General features: G+C 46.0%; 1 protein-coding gene across 2 annotated transcripts in view; it reads left to right on the forward strand.

Annotated features, from left to right (window-relative positions):
• CMKLR1 (chemerin chemokine-like receptor 1) overlaps nucleotides 1-5,171 on the forward strand; it is a 45,974-nt gene extending 40,803 nt beyond the window's left edge. For both annotated transcript variants that reach the window (XM_043979454.1, XM_043979458.1), the window contains one exon: nucleotides 797-5,171. In XM_043979454.1, the coding sequence (XP_043835389.1) occupies nucleotides 800-1,912 (1,113 nt within the window). In that variant the 5' untranslated portion in view covers nucleotides 797-799 and the 3' untranslated portion in view covers nucleotides 1,913-5,171. The remainder of the gene's footprint in view (nucleotides 1-796) is intronic.
• The last annotated feature ends 15,020 nt before the right edge of the window (nucleotides 5,172-20,191 follow it).

Here is a 20,191-nt window from a genome sequence, read left to right on the forward strand (position 1 = left end):
ATAAGTGACCCACACACTTACACTCCCTCCCCCTTCAGTTTACTGGAATGTTTTTGCTAAGTACTGGGCATACAGATTAAAGCAAAAATGAAGACAGCCTCTTCCCTTAAGAAGTTCCCATTCTAATAGGGGAAGACATACGGCAAAAAGGAACTGAAAAGCAAGGGGAATGGGAGATGAGGGTATCTGCTGCTGGGCTTGTTTTTGTTTTCCTTCAGTGGGAGTTAGGAACAGGGGCCTAGAGGAAAACGAAAGCAGGCCAGCCTCGAACCCTCCATGAACTGGAGACTCCAGGAGGAACTCACCAATAGGACAAAATAGACAGGCCTTGTTTGGCAAAGTCCATAGTCCTGGATCTTGGATGACTCTTCATTGAAGTTCTGCATTATCCTTTTTTTTTTTTTGGTGGGGCAATGAGGGTTAAGTGACTTGCCCAGGGTCAAACAGCTAGTAAGTGTCAAGTGTCTGAGGTCAGATTTGAATTCAGGTTCTCCTGAATCCAGGGCCGGTGCTCTATCCACTGAGCCACCGAGCTGCCGCATTATCCTTTTTGAATGCTTTCCCTGGTGCCTCATTCCTGCTAATTAACATTCTTCCATGTTTACAAATACTCGACAGTTAGGAGGAAAGGAAATCATTAAGAAGTCAGAGGGAAAGGCATAGCTGAGCTGGGGCCTTGATGGAATTCAGGCAGTGTGCAGATTAGAGTGGGCAAGGGAGTATATAGTAGGTGCTTAGCGAATATTTTCTGAATGAATGGATGAACGAATGACTGACCTATGCCTTTTATTTGCAGAGAATGGCCACCTACGATTACAACATCACTGACAACTACTATGACTATGAAGGCGATGGGTTCGTCATAGCTACCGAAGAGTCAAGCCCCAACGATGATGGGGTGGCCAGGATCTTCCTGGTGGTGGTCTACAGTTTAGTTTGTTTTTTGGGACTTTTGGGGAATGGCCTGGTTATTGTGGTCACTGCCTTTAAGATGAAAAAAACGGTCAACACCGTCTGGTTTCTCAACTTAGCCGTGGCAGACTTTTTATTCAACGTCTTCCTCCCGATTCACATCGTCAATGCCGCCATGGACTACCACTGGGTTTTTGGGAAGGTCATGTGCAAGATCAGCCACTTTGTGGTGATCTACAACATGTATACCAGCGTCTTCCTGCTGACTACCATCAGTTTTGACCGCTGTGTCTCTGTCGTCTTCCCGGTGTGGTCCCAGAATCATCGCAGCATCCGGCTAGCTTCCATTGCGTGTACAGCTATCTGGACCCTAGCCTTCTTTTTGGGCTCCCCATTCTTGGTTTTTCGGGACACAACTGTGCACCAGGGTAAGATTCTCTGCTTCAATAACTTTAGCCTGTCGGCCAATGTCTCCCACCCTCACCACCTGCATTTGGCCCAGGACTCAGTGGCATATATGAGGCATGTGATGGTGACTATCACACGGTTCCTGTGTGGTTTTGTCCTCCCTGTGTTCATCATCACGGTGTGCTATCTCATCATTGTCTGCAAACTGAAGCGGAACAGGTTGGCCAAATCCAAGAAGCCATTTAAAATCATTGTGACCATCATCATCACCTTTTTCCTCTGCTGGTGTCCTTACCACACCCTATACCTGCTGGAGCTCCATCACACCTCCGTGCCAGGCTCTGTGTTCAGTCTGGGGCTGCCCTTGGCCACTGCTCTTGCCATCTCCAACAGCTGCATGAACCCCATTCTGTATGTCTTCATGGGCCAGGATTTCAAGAAATTCAAGGTGACCATCTTCTCCAGGCTGGTCAATGCCTTGAGCGAGGACACTACTGCTCACTCCTCCTACATGAGTCACAGGAGCATCACTAAGATGTCCTCTGTGAATGAGAGGTCCTCTATGAACGAGAGGGAGACAGGCATGCTCTGAACCTCACCTCATGACCTCCCATTGTCCACAGAGATAGGCACCTCCCTTTGACTCAGCCAGGAATCTTCCAAAGTGCCTAAAGCCAGGGTGAGACTGTATCTGGCTACCACATTTCCACCAAGGTTGGTGAGTCATCGTTAGCTGGTGGCTCATTAAATTCGATGAGAGGAATAAAAGACATTTTGAGATAGGGTCCCAAGGGGGATGGAATTAAGCTCTGTGAACACAGGGAATTGATTGGACAGCTTTCTACCTTGCCTCTCCTCTCTGTGGCCTGTGAGTTAATATAGTGGATTAAAGAAACTTGTCGCTCTGATCACGAGCTGGTTTTGGAGACCATCTTTACAAGATGGGGAAAGTGAGGCCCAGTGGGGACATGTACCTGGCCTAAGGTCATTTGGTGGCAAAACCAGGGTTAGAACTCGGATCTGTCCAAGTTACTGATACTGCCTGCCCACGAATACACTCTGTTTTGGGGATCGTGAGTTTTCTTTGAACCTTGAATGAGGAAGGGGCCAAAGAAAAATGAGGACGATCTCAGAGAGAAGGCTCTACAAAGCTCAACTGTGCTGTTTGATCAGGTGTTTTAAATGAGATCTTATTGAGGATCGTGATGAGGAGTAGATTATAGACGCTTCTCTCTTCAGCGGTGACCCAAGCATGTTATCCTCATCACTGGCCCATAGTAGGCAACTTAGCCTATATTAAAAGGCACCACCCTCCCTCCATTCTATTTGGGGATACTGCTCCCAGTTCACTTGTGACTCAACTCTCTGAACTTCTTTCCTCCCCTCCTCCGCACCTCTCTTGCACTTCCAGTCCCCAGTTCCCTGATATGAGTTATCTTCTTTCTCATCACCCTCTTCTGGATCTGTTCCAGCTTATCTGCGTTTCTTAAAATGAGATGCATGTCTCTCCTAGAACCCCTTCCACGCACCCTGAGTGTATTAACAATTTACCTGTGGGGTCTGAGCGTGAGAGCTAGTATAGCCCCACATTGCCTCCAATAACCATCGCTCACACCCCTGCCGACTGACATCTCCTTAAAATAACCCTGCTTTCTTTTTCCCCTGACTCTTTTGGCTTCATAAAAATCTCGACTTGGGACTCAGGCAGGTTAGAGAGAGAAAAAGCTGAAAACTTTTGACAAGTGGGAAGGAAAACTGTGCGGAATAAGCCAGTAAGAAGTGACAGTTGCTCCAGGGAATGGTTGTTAAACTGGGAGTCAGTCCCTTGAGGATTATAGATTCAGAATGGCAAGGGACTTCAGAAGCCATTCATTCCAACCCTTTCATTTTACAGATGAGGAAACTGAGGCACAGGGAAGTGACTTCCCTAAGGTCACACAGCTTCTAAGTATCAAAGGAGGGATTTGAGCCCAGATCCTCTCATTCCAGAGGAATTAGTGTCAAACTGCTCCCTTGCTCTTGCCTTGGGCTCAAAAGATGGTTGTCACCAATTTATCCCCATGTGGAGGGTCATATTATGTGAACTGATAAAGGCACAAAGTCAAGAGAACAAAAGGAAGCCCCTCCATCACTTTGGAGGGACCCCTTGTTTTGGATTGACAAGGATGGGCGGGCATAGATGGGTCGCTATCTTCATCATGGGAGGGACTCCCCATATTACTGAGTATTGGGATGGTCATAGTTTGAAAGACTCAGAGACGCCTGAAACTGGAAGAAAATATAGAAACTCTCTAATCCAATTCCCTTTGTTTCATGGCGAAGGAAAAAGAGAAGTGAGCTACTCAAGGTTACATAATTAGTTAGTAGATCTGGGAATCCAACCAAGGTGTTCTGACTCCTAAATCGCCACCATAGAATGTCAGAACGGGAAAGGCCCACGGGGATCGCCGAGACCACATTATAACCAGGGAGAACAAGAAAATTGTCTACTTTTTAATAATAAATTATGATTGCTCATCAACCCCAAATTAATTTTGTATTGACTTTGCAATTAGTTTCAAAAACCATTAGACCCAATGAAGAAAATCCATTTAGGTGACAGTTTCCATTTTTTATGCTTGGAGGAAACCAAAGCCTGCGCTCCTTTTACTTTAAGGCAGCAGAGTGTTGTGGGAAAGTGTTCTGGACTAGGGCTCTGGAGAGACCTGGGTTCGAATCCCATCTCAGGCAACTGATTAGCTGTGAGACCCCAGGAAAATTTTCATTCTCTGGCGGCCTTGGTTTTCTTCTTGGAAAAAAAATGATAATGACAGGGTGATTGGGAGGCTCTAGTGAGAGAGAAGGTTGCAGAATGCTTTGCAGACTTTAAAGAGGGCTAGAAAAATGTTAGTGGTTATTCTTACTTCTCATCTCATTCCTTGAAGAGAACTCAACACTTTTGGATGCTGGTGAGCGGGAATGGGAGGGGCCCTGCCCTGGGAGGCAAAAAACTTGAGCTCTAATCTTGGCTGGGCTATGAACATGGGCAATTTAATAATCCAGTAAACATTTAGAAATAATTTCAATAAATTTAGAAATAATTTCAATAAACGATAATAAATAATTCAATAAACACTTATCAAACACCTATCATGTACCAGGCCCTGTACTAAGTGTTGGGGATGCGGAAAAAGAGGCCAAAGGCAGTCCTCCCTGCCCTCGAGGAGTTTACAGTCAAAGTTGCTTCATCTCTCTGGGCCTCAGTTTCCTCTTCTGCATGGTGATGGTGTTGGACTAGATCCTAAAGTCACAGGATCATGGATTCAGGGCAGGAAGGGCCCCGATGACCATCCAGTCTAATTACCTTATTTTAAAGTTGGGGAAACTGAGTCCCAGGAAGGTCAGAGGACTTTAAATCTAGACCTGGAAAGGAGCTCCAACTTCCTTAATTTTTGAACAAGAAAGCCAAGGCTCACAGGGAAGCGATTTGACCAAGGTCACTCAGGTGAGATTTGAACTCTGGGCCTTTGACTTCGGAGCTAGGGCTCCTTCTGCTTTACCATTTCCTTTCCCTTAGTGAAGTGTCTTGTCTGAGGAAATCCAGCTGGTAAGTGGCAAAGTTAGGAATCGAACCCAGGACTGAATCTGCCTCCAGATTCAGATAGAAAGTTTTGGGAGGTTGGTGACTCTGCAGCTGAGGCCCTCAAGAGTTCTCCCTGAGAGGTAGAATTCCCTAGAGGATGGAGGGCAGCCATGACCCTGTCTCCATCTGACTTCTGTAGGCTCCGGCCTTGTTTATTTTAGAACATCCCCCCCCCCAGGATTTCCATTTGCCTAAACATCGGATCACAAATGCTTTCTCACTGAAAAGAACTCAGGCACCAGCATGGAAATGTTTCCAACCAAAGGCATTAAATGTTCCTGATGTTATATGGACATTGGTGACTCATACCTCATTTGGAGAAGAATTTTTCCCTTCCTCTTAAAAAACATGGTTTTCATGTGGTTCAATGTTTGTGAAAAGGCACACCTTCTGACAGCCTGCAGGGGTGGGGAGACTTAACTTAGGATTCCATTACTACATGGAAATCTCATCATTCTCTCCAGGGAGGTTGGGGGACTGGAAGATGCTTTAGCCAGAACAGCCAGCGAGCTATGGTAGAGTCTCTAAAAAGAGCAAAAAGGTAAAAATAGTATCCACTGTGGGAGCCTATTCACCCCCAGCCAAGGGTCTGGTTTTTTTTGAGAGTCTCTGAGGGTATCGATGCCCCTTTGATAATATGTGCTTCTCCTGGGTCAGGGAGGTCAGGAATTTAGCCCCCCTCTCTCTCTCTCTCTCTCACAGTTTAGCATCTTGCAGTAGTTACTTGAGAACGAAACTCTGCATTGGCTCCAGATGCTTCTTGTGTGAGGCCCCAACTCTTCCAGATGTGACTCATGCCTGCTCCCAATTCCTGCCTCCTTGAATAACACAAGTCACAGGCTGTAAGGGCAATGCTGTGTTAGAACAACTCTCTACCTCCTCCCTCGCGTCTTTACCTCTCTCTTCCTGACCTCTTTCACTTAGGACAGAGAAAGCCCTTTCAGTCTGATGCTGGAGCTTTGGAATTATAGAATCTAGAACGGCAGAGTTGGCAAGAATGCAGGGTTAGACACATGATTCTCCCTAGATAAGCTACCCCAGATTCAAAGTTCTCTAGGGGAGAACCTGCATATACATTGGGAAAAATAAATAAACAAAGCCAGAGCTTATGAGCCCCCTCCAATGTATTTACTTTGAGTAATCAGACTGAAGACAAGATTAGTTGAAAGCAGAAATAAATGATGAAATAGCACAGTGAGAAAAGTAACAAAGTAATCTTTCCCACTAAACCTGGTATATATACATACATACACACACATACTTATACATGTATATATACACATACATACATACTACTTCCCACTAAACCTGGTATATATATATATACATATATATACATACACACATACTATACATGTATATACATACTTATGCATGTATATATACACATACATATATACTACTTCCCACTAAACCTGGTGCGTGTATATATATATATACACACACACATATACCAGGTTTAGTGGGAAGTAGTATATAGTTTAGTGTGTGTGTATCTATATCTATATATCTAGATATATCTATCTCTCTATCTCTATCTCTATATATCTAGTATAAATACATGCATCACCAGTGGAAGGAGTAATATGTCTAGGGAATACTTGTGGAGCCATAGCACATGCATTGAGGAACATGCAAGTAGGGAACACCTGTGGTCCTTGCACTCACATGGAGAGGTATTATTTACAACTAGGGAAAAGCTGTATCCATATGACGAGGCAACTCATATGTCTGGCACTGAAGGGTCACTCAAGACCTCTGAAGAGATCATCATACTGCTTTTGATCGACCTGATTTCCTATACTAAAATCAAGTCAATTGACTTTGATTAAGCACTTACTATTTAGGAGACATTGTGCTAAGCACTGGGTATAGACATACAAGTTAAAGATAGATAATATGTGCCCTCAATGAGCTTACATTCTAATGGGAGGTGGGGAAGACAGCACATAAAAGTGGGCTGAAAAACCATGGGGATAGGGAGATAGGGAGAAGGTCTCCATATAGGAGCATGGTGGCAAAGTAGTCTTGTGGTCTCTGCTGGGCATTTTCTCCCTGCCAGTCCTGAGTGGTTATGGCTCCAAGGATCTCATTGTAATTGATGGCTGCTGCCAGGCATGTCTGTGGTGGGCATGAAGCTCTTTTCTGCTTCTAGCTATTGGCTTCAGCTAGAGTCCTCATCTGAGGTGCTTCCCCTTTCTACTAAGGTGAGGAATGGGTTCTGCCATGACTCTTTTATCTTACAGCCCAGGGACTTAAGCTTGATCTCAATCCCATCACAAACACAACATCAAAATAGGGTGAGAATTCTTAGGGCAGCTAGGTGGCACAGGGGATAGAGTGCTGGGCCTCGAGTCACAAAGACCGGAGTTTAAATCTGGCCTCAGACATTTACTAGCTGTATGACCCTGGGCAAATCATTTAACCTTGTTTGCCTCAGTTTCCTCATCTGTAAAATGAGCTGGAGAAGGAAATGGCAAACTACCCCAGCATTTCCCCCCCCAAAACCCCAAATGAGATCATGAAATGTTGAACAGAATATTACTGAAATGACTCAACAACAACAACAACAACAACAACTTCTTAATTTTTTCTCCTTGTATGGGAATCTGTTCTCTCTCTCTCTCTCTCTCTGGCAGGGCAATGAGGGTTAAATGACTTGCCCAGGGTCACACAGCTAACAAGTGTCAAGTGTCTGAGGTCAGATTTGAACTCAGGTCCTCCTGAATCCAGGGCTGGTGTTTTATCCATTGCACCGCCTAGCTACCCCCACCCCCATCAATTGTGATGAGAATCCGTTCTCAAAATCTTGACTGTGATAGTCTTTTCCATTCCAGAAGGAGAATTTTTGCCTCCAAGAGTCAATCTCTTTTGGAGCATCCAATGGGCTAAGTAGCACTCACAGGCATGAATTGCCTTTTAACCTTATTCCTGTTCATTGTGGTCAAGGTCCCTTTCCCAAACCTCTGTCTCACTTAGGGTTAGAATTCCTTTATAACTACTGATTCATTTCAGTATGTTGCCCTTTCAACAAACTGCCAAGGGATGTTTGGGTCTATTCTCTGTTTCAATGTTTTTCTCAACTCAAAGGTAACTTATAGTCCCTCATGAAAATGAACAGGAGTAGGGGCAGCTAGGTGGCACAGTGGATAGGGCATTGGCCCTGGATTCAGGAAGACCTGAGTTCACATCTGGCCTCAGACACTTGACACTTACTAGCTGTGTGACCCTGGGCAAATCACTTAACCCTCATTGCCCTTCAAAAAAAAAGAAAAAGAAAAGGAAAAAGAAAGAAAGAAAGAGAAAATGAACAGGAGGGGGAAGGAAAAGAACACAAACTTGTAGGAGCAGTTTCTTGGAGACATTTTAAGGAAACCCGGGGACCACAGGATTTAGAGTTAGAAGGTGACCAAAAGATCACCAAGTTTAACTTTTTTACACATGAGGAAACTGAGGTGTAGAGGAAATAAAATGACTTGCATAAGATCATAAAGCAAGGTGTGGGATTAAAATCCATGTCTTATGATGCCCTATCTACAGCTGTTTCCAAGGCTCCTTACTCCCAAGAATCTTAATATCAAGGTGCATGGAGGTCCTTCAACAGACAAATGACTTTATCCAGGAGAACCAGTGAACAAGGGAGGAAGCATTGCAGCTTCTCTGTGATGTTGATAAGGATGTGGGCTTTGTGTTAACAAAACTCTATTTGCATAGAACCCAAGAACTCAGAAGTCATTTAGTCTATTTCCCTGTTGTTTGTCCTTCATTCTTGAAGAGGACCATGACATAGGGGGAATGTCATGACTTACATGGAATTGGATTGAAGTGAGGGAGGGCTGTGCAAAATCACCAGCCTCATTCTCTCCTTCAGAGTCATCTTGGTCTAATAGCAAGATATACATCAGGACAACTGGAGATGGCCCTGAAAGTTTGAGGCGATCAAGGATAAGGGACTTGCTCAGGGTCACACAGTTAGTAAGTATCTGAGGGGAGATTTAAACTCAGGTCCTCTTGACTCCAGGGCCAGTGTTCTATCCACAGTGCCACAAGTCTAGTACCAAAAGAGTTAAGTCAAGCACTGCCTTTTAGCTCCGTGTGGCAAGAGGAGCTATGAGGATCTATCCCAACTAATTCAGGTGTCACTCAGTGCCCAAGGAAGTCTTCCCTCATTTCTACCTTAAATGATTTTAGCATCCCTATTTAGCCCCGACCTACTCTATAACCACCTTTTTCTCAGTCACCAGCCTCCAGCCCTCCCCAGACTTTCTCTGGTATCTTTGTAAGCTTGGCAGTCTAACAGATGCTCTGCTGCCTTTGGCACTGTCCCTTCTCCCTGCCCCCACCGAGCAGGAGTCTGGGAGAATCATAAGAAGAGCCAGCATTTACATAGCATTGTAAGGTTTACAACACACTTTACAAATATTTTATCTCATTTGATCTTTTCAACGACCCTAGGAAGTAGATGCTTTAATTATCTTTGCTCTACAGATGAGTAAACTGAGGCAGACAGAGGTGAAGTCACTTGCCCAGAGTTGTGCAATTAGTATGTGTCTGAACTCAGGACTCCTCGATTCCTAGTCCATTACACTGTCCACCAAGCCACTGAACTGTCTCCATGATCATAGAATCGTAGATCACAGATCTAGAACAAACAGTAACCTCCAAGACCATCTATTCCAACCCACTCATTTTGAAGAAGAAACTGAAACCAAGAGAGTTTAAAAGTGACTTGCCCAGGGTCACACAGATAGTAAGTAGCAGGGGAAGAATGTAATTCCAGGTAACAGAATTTATGACTGATAGCACACAAATGGGAGATTGGTAGATGGTCTTAGAGGGTGTGCCTGTCTTTGAAACAGTCAGACCCTCTTGGGCTACAAAAGAATTGAACTCATAGCTTTGGCCTCATTCAGGACTCTACCCCAATCTACTGTGCTCACTGGCCACAGTTGGCTCATGAAGCTTTCAGAGTTTAGACCACCGAGTAAGAGCTATTGTAAGATCAGTCATTCAGTCAGCCAGTATTTATGAAATGCCTACTATGCGCTGGGGCTGAATTAAGCACCGAGGATACAAAGAAAGAGCAAAAGCAGTTCTTGTTTTCAAAGAGCTCACAGTCTCATGGAGGAGTCAACACGCAGACAATTATGTACAAACAAGATAAAGATAGAATCAATTGGAAGTCGTCTCAGAGGGAAGCTGCTAAAATTAAGGAGGATTGGGAAAGGTTTCTCGAGGAAGGTGCCATTTTAGCTGAGGCTTGAAGGAAACCAGGGAACCCAGGAGGCAGAGACAAGGAGGGGGATCATTCCAGGAATGAGGACAGTGTATTGGACCAGGAGGCAGAAAACCTGAGTTCAAATCCAGCCTCAGACACTTAGTGCCTATATGACCCTGGGCAAGTCACTTCACCTCTGTCTGCCTCAGTTTACTCATCTGTAAAGCAAGGATGATGGAGGACAGCCAGAGAAGATACTTGGAGTCAGAGATGGAGTGTTTTCATAGAGGAACAGAAAGGGGTGCCAAGAGAGGTAAGAGGAGAACCAGGAGAGAGACGGGTCATGAGAAGCTAGAGAGAAAAGGTTATCAAGAAGAGCATGATGAACAGTGTCCAAGGCTGCACAGAGCAGAGGCCAAGAGGGATGAGGACTGAGGGAAGGCTATTAGATTGAGTCGTTATTTTCTTCCTTCCTTCCTCTTTCTTTCTTTCTTTCTTTCTTTCTTTCTTTCTTTCTTTCTTTCTTTCTTTCTTTCTTTCTTTCTTTCTTTCTTTCTTTCTTTCTTTCTTTCTCTTTCTTTCTTTCTTTCTCTTTCTTTCTTTCTTTCTTTCTCTCTCTCTCTCTCTCTCTCTCTCTCTCTCTCTCTCTCTTTCTTTCTTTCCTTCCTTCCTTCCTTCCTCCCTCTTTCTTTCTTTCTCTCTTTCTTTTTTTCTTTCTTTGATGAAGGAGACGTGGGCATGTCTGTAGGCAATAGGGAAGCAGCTAGTATAGGCTAATAGAGATAGATAGAGTAGAAAGAGAGGGTGCAATCTGCTGGAGAAGATGGCATGGGATGGTTGCCTTGGGAAGGAGAATGGCCACCTCTTCATGTACCATTGGCACAGAGGAGGAGATAATGGTGGTTGGCATCTGGGGGATGTGAGATTAGGAATAGGGGAGAAGAGGGAGTTTGTGGCCAGTGGCCTCATTTTTTCTGCAAAATAAGCTGTGAGGGTGGGGGAAGAGGAACCATGAGAGGTTTGAGGAAGGATGAAAAGGGTTGGAAGAACCACTGCCAGGGAGGGAAAAGAAATCGATTAGAGAAATGTAAAAGGATTGCATTTCATCCTCTCTTGCAACCTCCAGTGTCCCCAGGACCTGCTCTGTCTGCATTCTTTCATGGAGCACCAGCCTATACCCTCTCTTGAGAAGCTATTTTTGAGGTTATTTTGGGCTTAGGGATACTTTTGCTAGCAGGAGAAGAGGGGCACAGATCGGGGCAGGGGATGAAGGTGGGGGAGAGTTCAGTTGGGAGCTAAGCTGTGCTTCCTGCCAGTTACAGGAAGTGTCTTCTCTTTTGTCAAAGACCAGGGTGGACACTCTCTCAAGGAATCAGGTTCCTCCTAGATTCCTAGGAGGTAACTGAACCTGGGAACCAACTTACCCAGGCATGTTGAAGGGGCCAATACACCTTGGTAATCCCTTTTTCTGATAATAATTGGTTGTGCGACCTTGGAAAAACCAATCACTACTGATCTTCTCGAAGATGATGGCAGCTCAGTGGCGCAGTGGACAGAGGACTGTCCCTGAAGTCAGGAAGATTAACTTCCTGAATTCAAATCTGGCCTGAGATACTTACTAGCTGTGTGACCCTGGGCAAGTCACTCCACCCTATTAAACTAGTAAGTTTCCTAATCTGTAAAAATGAGCTGGAGAAGGACATGGCAAACCACCATGGTATCTCTGCCAAGAAAACCCCAAATGAGGTCACAAAGAGTCAGAGTCAGGCATGACTGAAACAACTGTACATCAAAAACAAAAGGACTAACACTGTGTGATCTAAGGGGCCTCTTAGCTCTGATATTCTGGGTTTTAAGGACCCTCCCACATACTACCTTCTATGTTCTAGGTCCCTTCCAGCTCTGCCATTCTGTGTTCTAAGGTCTTCCTTGCTTCTGGCATCCTATGTTGTAAGGACCTTCCCAGGTGTAGCTTTCTTTGTTCTAGGTTCCTCAAGCTTTCACAGTCTATGTCCTAGGTCCTTTCTGGCTTTGTCATTTCACATTCTAAGACCCCTGCCAGCATGGACATTCATTTGTCTATTTTTCTATTGCCACGTCAAATTCTTCTGAATGAAGTTTGTACATCCCTGCTGCACCCTCTACAAACCAAGCCTGTGGTCAGCAAGGAGACTGAGCCCATCTGGGCTTTGCCTCTTGGGATGTCCTGCATTCAATTAATTCTTCAATTAAATTAATATGCCTCATTCAGGAGGCTCTGCTTCAGCACAGTAGAGCCAATTCGTTAGGCTGAAACAGGGGGGTCAGTCAGATATGGTGCATTGGCCTGGGACTAAAGAACCAGAGACATTATACTTATTAGCTGTCTGACCTTGGACAAATCACTTTAGCTGGCCCTATTACCTCATTTGTCAAAGGAGAGAAATAAGCTAGATGACCCCTGCAGTCCCTTCCAGCTCTAGATTTACTAAAATCCCTATGATCCCTTTCTTGGCCTCAGTTTTCTCATCTGTAAAATGAGGAGGGTCAGATTACATGGTAATTAATCAGTCAATAAGCATTTATTAATCACTGTGTTTAGTGCTGCAGAGACAATGGAAGGCAAAGACAGTCCCTGTCCTCTAGGAGCTCCCAGTCTAATGGGAGAAGACAACCTTTAAAAAGGAAGCTGAAGGGGGTTGAGGGAGAGGGAAAGCAGGTACCCAGGGAGAGGGCAAGATGAAGACCTATAGACAGGTGGGTCTCTGAGGTCCCTTCAAAGTCTAGGTCAATGGTCTTATAATCTTTCCTTGTCTTTCTCCTGGAAGATCCCAGATGTGTGTGTGTGTGTGTGTGTGTGTGTGTGTGTGTGTGTGTGTGTGTGTGTGAGAGAGAGAGAGAGAGAGAGAGAGAGAGAGAGAGAGAGAGAGAGAGAGAGAGAGAGAGAGAGAGAGAGGGAGAGAGGGAGGAGTGGGGAGGGGCAGGAAAAGGATGCTGCCTTGCCATCATCATGTATTGACGTTCTTTGGCCACCGGAGGGCCCAGGAGACAGGAGCAGACTTGCCTGAACTTAGCCTCTTATCAGAGGTAGAAGAGAGCTCAGGGGCCATCTGTCTAGTCCAGTCCCTCATTTTACAGATGAGGCAACTGAGTGGGCAGAAAGGGGACTTGCTCAGGGTCACACAGGTACTAGTCCTCTGATTCCAAATCCAGCAGTGTGTGCATGTATGTTTGCACACATGCATGTAAGTACTGGTGAAATGGGGTTCTGTGTTGGGGAGGAAGTCTTGCACCCTTCAGAAGAATAAAACATAGATTCATAGATGGGAAGGACCTTAGCCTGTAAGAGGGTCAACAGGGTACAATCACAAGAGTCCCTACCTTTGGAACCAGAGGACCAGAGTTCGAATCCTCCTTGTGTCATTACCTTGGGTAACCTTGGTGCACATTATTTAGCCTTTCTAGGCCTTAGTTTACGTAAATGCAAGATGAAAGGGTTGGTCTAGAGGCCTCCAAGGTGCCTTCAAGCTCTATATCAACAATGATCTGAACACAGATGACCAGCCTGGAAGAAGGGACCTCAGAGATTATTTTGATCCATCTTCCATTTTATAGGTAAAACTGGGATCTATGGAGGAGAAAGGGTCTGAAGCACAGCTAGTTCTTATGCCCCCAGCTGCCTTCTCTCCTTCCTTGCACCTCCTCCTAGTTAAACCCTTGGTCACATTTTTGACTGTCAGGAACCATGGCTGCTGGCCAGGGTCCTGGGGAGGGTTGTGGGCTTAGTGGGCATTTTCAGTTGGGAAGTGGCTGGAAAGGAACGTAAAAGTCACTGCCCAGCCTTTAGAGCAATACAGAGAAATGAGAGTTCACTGATGTATGGGCTTATCCCATTAAAGAATGCTTAGGAATTTTGTTGCTTTTGATGAGGAAGTGGGTTCCAAATAAAAGAATTCCCAGAGGGCTCAGGTGTTGATGCATTTGGTGTGAATCAGTGCCCTCATCACCCACCCCTCTACTTGATATAAGCCTGACCACCCCCCCTGGGTGGGAAGCAGGAGAGTCTCTGTGACTGGGTTGGCTGAGGATTCTGGGCTTCTGTCCAGCAAAAGACAATCCCATCTTTTTTACCTAGCCCCATAGATGGGCTGGGCTCTAGCTCTCTCTAGAGCTCAAGGGACACAGCTCCTTGCCTGGAAAGATCATTACCCATCGACATTCAACAAAGACTTATATGCCTATTGGGTGCTGGGAGCTGGGAGCTGGGGCTCACACAATGTTTACAGTCCCTTACGGTTCCTGGTTCCCTTCAAGGATCAGCTCAAAGGCCACCTACTATAGGAACTCTATTTCCCTAATTGTTATTGCTGGATCTAACTATTCTGATTTACCTTTTATTAATTTTGTACTTTGGCTCCCATAGTCGCAGATGTCTCCCTCTTCATTTTTTGTTTGTGTTTTGTTTCTATGTCTGTATAGATGCATACCATCTCCTTCTGGAGAATGGACGTTTCTGGAGGACAGGCACTGTTTCATTTTCATCTTTCTATACCCAGTACCTAACTTGGAAGCCTGGCACACAGTAGGTCGGTGCTTAATAAGTACTTCTTGATTGGTTCTTTGTGTGTATACTATTCTCCCCTGGAGACTGTAAGCTCTTTGAAGGGAAGGGAGCCTTTTGTTTTTGCCTTTGGTGTTGAAGTAGGTGCTTAATAAATGCTTGTGGAATATATAAATGCAGCATCCCTGAGACCTGGATGTATTGTTCAGTTGACAAGTATTCATTGTAAATATTATTCAGACTTTCCTCCTATGCACAATTATATCCCTCAGGGGAGACTTTGGTACACACAATAAAACCCTATCCAGAATGCATATGTTAATATAAGAGGGATAGGAGCATATTGAAATCAGCAATTAAGAGTTGCCAGGAAGAATTTCTGGTTATTTTAAACAGACTAGGCTCTGAGCTTGGAAGGTAGTGTGGATAGAGGGCTTTGGAGCCAGGAAAGGAAAGAAGGAAGAAAGGAAAGAGAGAGGGAGGGAGGTAAGAGAGAGAGGAAAAGAAGGAAGAAAGAAAGAAAAAAGGAAGGGAAAGAAGAAAAGAAAGAAAAATAAATAAAGAAGAAAGGAAGGAAGGAGGGAAGAAAGAAAGAAAATGAAGGAAGGGAGGGAGGGAGGAAAGAAAGAAGGAAAGAAAAGGAAGGAAGAAAATGATGGAAGGAAGGGAGGGAGGGAGGGAGGAAAGAAAGAAGAGAAGAGAAGGAAGGAAGGAAGGAAGGAAGGAAGGAAGGTAGGAAGGAAGGAAGGAAGGAAGGAAGGAAGGAAGGAAGGAAGGAAGGCAGGCAGGCAGGCAGGCAAGCAGGCAGCCCCTGATATTCCTTCCAGGTCTAGGTTTGTGATTCTGGTCTCTTGATAGGCTGAGTGCTCTTTGTCCAGCATGAGGGGAATAGTGGATAGGGAATGAACAAACAAGTCAGTTGATATCAGCAGGGAGGAAGCCTTGCACCTTCAGACAGGACATGGATAGACTGTGAAAAACCCTTCAACTGACATTTCTTCAAGAGTCCATGGCCCGTTGCGCGGGGCCCAGAAATCTTCCAGGGCTGCCTGGGCAGTGAGGTGAGGAGCAAGTAAATGGTTTGGTTCCTGGGCTCTTTATGATGTGAACTGAAGCAAATGGAAGGCCGGGCCGAGAATACTAAGCATTGTCTGGGAGTGGGGCTGGAGAACAGGTCCCCGGGGGTGAGCCGAGGACATTCATCTCCTTCTCCACGTCCATTCTGGGCTCTGCCTGTCACCGAGGGTTTACTGAGCCGCCAAGGGATAATCTCCCAGCAGGTGAAGGGGGCGCGGCGGGAACTGTCAGTCTTGATGCTGGCTAGTCATTATCCGAAATACAAAATGAGAAGCAAGGAGAGCCGGGACTAGGTTTTCGCCACCACCCAGGGAGGGGGAAGAGGGGGCCGGGGCTGACTAGTGGGGGATCGGGGCGGGGCTCCTCCGAGTCATTGTCTTCCCTGTAGGTGCCTGGGTTTAGAGCTGGAAAGGGACTTCAGGGAGTCCAGCCCCCTTGTTTTAAAGATGAGGAAACTGAGGCAAGGGGAAATTAAGTGATTCGGCAAAGGTGAGGCAGTGTCAGAGGTGGGATCTGAACCCAGGACCCTCCTTTTACAGACTTAGTGTCCTGATCTGAAAATAAAAGTCTTGGGCTAGATGGTCTCTGAGACACTGACTTTTCCCAGCCCCCCTTTGCTGACCTGTGAAATGGGAATGTCGAGGCAGTGTAATTCAGTGGGTGCTTCTTCAGCATCTATGAGGTTCCAGGCTCTGTGGGAAACATGGGGATGCAAAGACAAAAAAGGAACCGCCCTGGCCTTCGTGGAACTTGCCTTCTACTGAGAGAAGCCTTAGAACAGGGGATGTCAGGGGCAGCTAGGTGGCGCTGCAGTGGATAAAGCACCGGCCCTGGATTCAGGAGGACCTGAGTTCAAATCCGACCTCAGACACTTGACACTTACTAGCTGTGTGACCCTGGGCAAGTCGCTTAATCCCCATTGCCCCACAAAAACAAACAAACAAATGAACAGGGGATGTCAGGGCTGGGAGGGGCCTTAAGACATAAAGATAAGCATTTCAGAGCCCATTTTCTCTTCCTTCCCTTCCTTCTTCCCTCTCTTCTTCCCTTCTGCCCTGTAAATGCCAGAGGAGCTTCTATTTGATCCTGTAGGTCCTAGGTGACCTCTGGGCCTGAGCAGGGGTAGGGAGATGTTGTGATCAGATCAGTCTCACAGCTGAGTGAAGGAACCAGAGGTAGGCAGACCCACCAGCAGGTGTTGCAATGGTGCAGGCACTGGGGAGTGGAAGGAGCATATTGGAGAGATGCTGTGGATGTCTAAGACATGAGTTTGTTAAGATTGGACATGTGGAGTGAGTGCCATCAAGGAATGGAGGATGACCCCCAAGCTGTGAGACTGGGTGACCAGGAGGGTGGGGGCAGGGCTCATCAGTATTGGAGACTTGGGAACACGAGGATTTAGGGGCCACTGGGGGAAGATGCTGAGTGCTGTTTGGGCCATGGGGAGGTTGAAGTGCCTACAAGGTATCTGCTTGGGATGTAGGACTCTCTAAATAGATGTAGGAATCCTTTGCACAAAGATGTTCATTGAATCCATAGCAGCTGCTGAGATCTGAGAGAGAGAGAGAGAGACAGAGACAGAGAGAGAGAGAGAGAGAGACAGAGAGAGAGACAGACAGACAGACAGACAGAGACAGAGACAGACAAAGACAGAGACAGAGACAGACAAACAGACAGAGACAGAAACAGAGACAGACAGACAGACAGAGACAGAGACAGACAGACAGAGAGACAGAGACAGACAGAGACAGAGAGAAAAAGAGAGAGACAGAGAGAGAAAGACAGAGACAGAGAGAGAAAGACAGAAACAGAGATACAGAGACAGAGAGACAGACAGATAGAGACAAGGAGACAGACACAGAGAGATACATACACAGAGACAGAGAGACACACACACAGAAAGAGAGACAAAGAGTAAGAGAGGAGAGAGAGGAGAGAGGAGTGAGGGAGGAAGGGGGAGAGACAGAGACAGAGACAGAGACAGAGACAGCAGAGGCAGAGAAAGAGAGAGAGAGACAGAGAGAGAGAGAGAGAGAGAGAGAGAGAGAGAGAGAGAAGGGGGAGAGAAAGGGGAGAGAGGGAGAGAGCAAGAAAGAGAGAGACAGAGACAGAGACAGAGAGAAAGAGAGAGAGAGAGAGAGAGAGAGAGGCAGAGAAAGAGAGAGAGAGAGAGAGAGAGAGAGAGAGAGAGAGAGAGAGAGAGAGAGAGAGAGAGAGAGAGAGAAAGAGAGAGAATAGAAGGAGAAGAGACCCGCAATTAGTGGACAGGACCTGGAAGAAGGACTGGTAAAGGAGACTGAGGAGGAGGGGTCAGGCCCGGGGGAGGAGTTTCCTTTGACAGACAATCGATCAATTTATTAAATGCGGACCATCTGCCAAGGCCTGTGCTAGGCCGCGGGGATCTGGATAGAGAGGGTTCCAAGCTCTCTACGCTCAAGGAGCCCCAAACAACGCCGCCTGAATCCTGGCTGTTCTCCTCCTCCCAGAGGAGCTCAGCCTCCCACCCCCAGGTCCCCCCTCCTGCTTCCCCCCTCTGACAGCAGAACTCCGACCTCATCTCCCCTGCCCCCCTCCCCAGGCTACTGTTCCTGCCTCCCCGAGCCATCTTGTATTTGGAAAGTTGTCGTGATTGTTTTGCCCAGCAGGTAGAAGCGACCCAGCCCAACACCTAGTTAGCCGGAATAATTAGTTAAGATAGGAATCTACCAGATGGTGGGTTTTTTTCCCTTGGCACTGCGGCCTCACCAGGCATCAGGGAGACAGGAAAAGAGTGTGGGCAGGTGGACATATGGAGCAGAGAGATAGTGATCCAGTTTGGCTGGAATAGAGAGTGGGTGGAGGCCACAGGGTCATAGGCTTAGCTGGAAGAGAGCTCCAGAGCCCTGTGGTATACCCCCCCCCATTTTACACATGAGGAAACCAAGGCCCAGGAGATGAAGTGGCTTGTCCCATAGGCAGTAAGTATCCAAGGTAGGATTTGAAGTCAGGTCTTCTCTCTCCTTCTCATCTTCCCAAACTGCCTTCTATTCCCAGGTTCAAGCCTTTTCCACCCAGCCTTGGGGGATAAGAACAGATCCAAACCCCAGCCCAATGGCCGAGTGAACTCTTCCAAACCAGAGAGAAGGGACCTTTTCCTGAACCTCATCCTTCTTCCACCCATTCTAGGACAAAAGGAACCAGATGTGTCTCCACATATCTGCCTACCTAACATCTGGGGTATTTTCATGAACGGGCTCACACATAGGGTGTGACCTTGGCCAAGGACCAAGGTGATGCCTCAATAAGATAAGTTCTCTCCAATAGATGGTAGACTCCAAACATCCAAATGTGTCCCAATACCCGGATGTCTGGCACCATGGAGTCGAAGCATTTGGATGTTTGAGGACTTTCCCTTCCTGAAAGTTGCCCCTTCCTCATTCCCCACCCAGATGTTTGGCATCCTATTGACCAAAACATGTCTGTCTGCTGTTTTTTGTTTGTTTTTCCAGTTTCCTTACAGATGTTTGGATATTTCGTAATACAAGTGTAGATGTGGGTGGGGCTGGGAAGGTGGTTGGGAGGGGGCTTGTCTCAGGGGTAGGGTGTTGTTTCTTCTAAGACCAAAATTGTTGAATAGAAGTAGGCTCCAATGTCCTTGGGTTGGAGCCAGTTTTGGAGAATTTGAAGAATTATAGTCAGTAACTCAAATTCCTTTAGGGTTTTGAGGTTTACACAGCATTGACTTCACAATAACCCCTTGAGAGGAAGAGAGTAACCCCTGTAATCCCCACTTTACAGATGAGGAAACAGAGGACTGATAAAATGTCTGCCTCTTGAGAGCTTTCTCTTTCTTTCTTTCTTTCTTTCTTTCTTTCTTTCTTTCTTTCTTCCTTCCTTCCTTCCTTCCTTCCTTCCTTCCTTTCTTTTTTTGCAACCTCAGCCTCTAATATAGTGCATGGCACATAGTAGGTGCTTACTGAATTCAGGGGATATGAATAAATGAATCAGTCTCATCACCTCCATTTAGATGTTCTACTCTGGTTATTGATCAAAAGGCATCAGGTGGAGAAGGTGGTGGTGCTAAAAATATCCTGAGGTTTAAATGGGAATCCACATATAGTCACTTCTACCTTTAACCAGCATCTCGGTGGCACAGTGGATAAAACAGGAGACCTGGAGTCAGGAAGACCTGAGTTCAAATCTGATCTCAGACACTTACTCTCTGTGTGACCCTGGGCAAGTCACTTCACCCTGTTTGCCTTAGTTTCCTCAAGTGTAAAATGAGCTGGAGAAGGAAATGGCAAACCCCTTCAGTATCTTTGCCAAGAAAAACCCCAAAAGGGGGCACAATAAATCAGACATGACTGAAAATGACTCAATGACAACAACCATTTACCAAGAGATGAGACCTCAATTGGCCCTCCCCACATCTACC

This window comes from Dromiciops gliroides, chromosome 1 (genome assembly GCF_019393635.1).
Source record: "Dromiciops gliroides isolate mDroGli1 chromosome 1, mDroGli1.pri, whole genome shotgun sequence".
Lineage (NCBI taxonomy): Eukaryota > Metazoa > Chordata > Mammalia > Microbiotheria > Microbiotheriidae > Dromiciops > Dromiciops gliroides.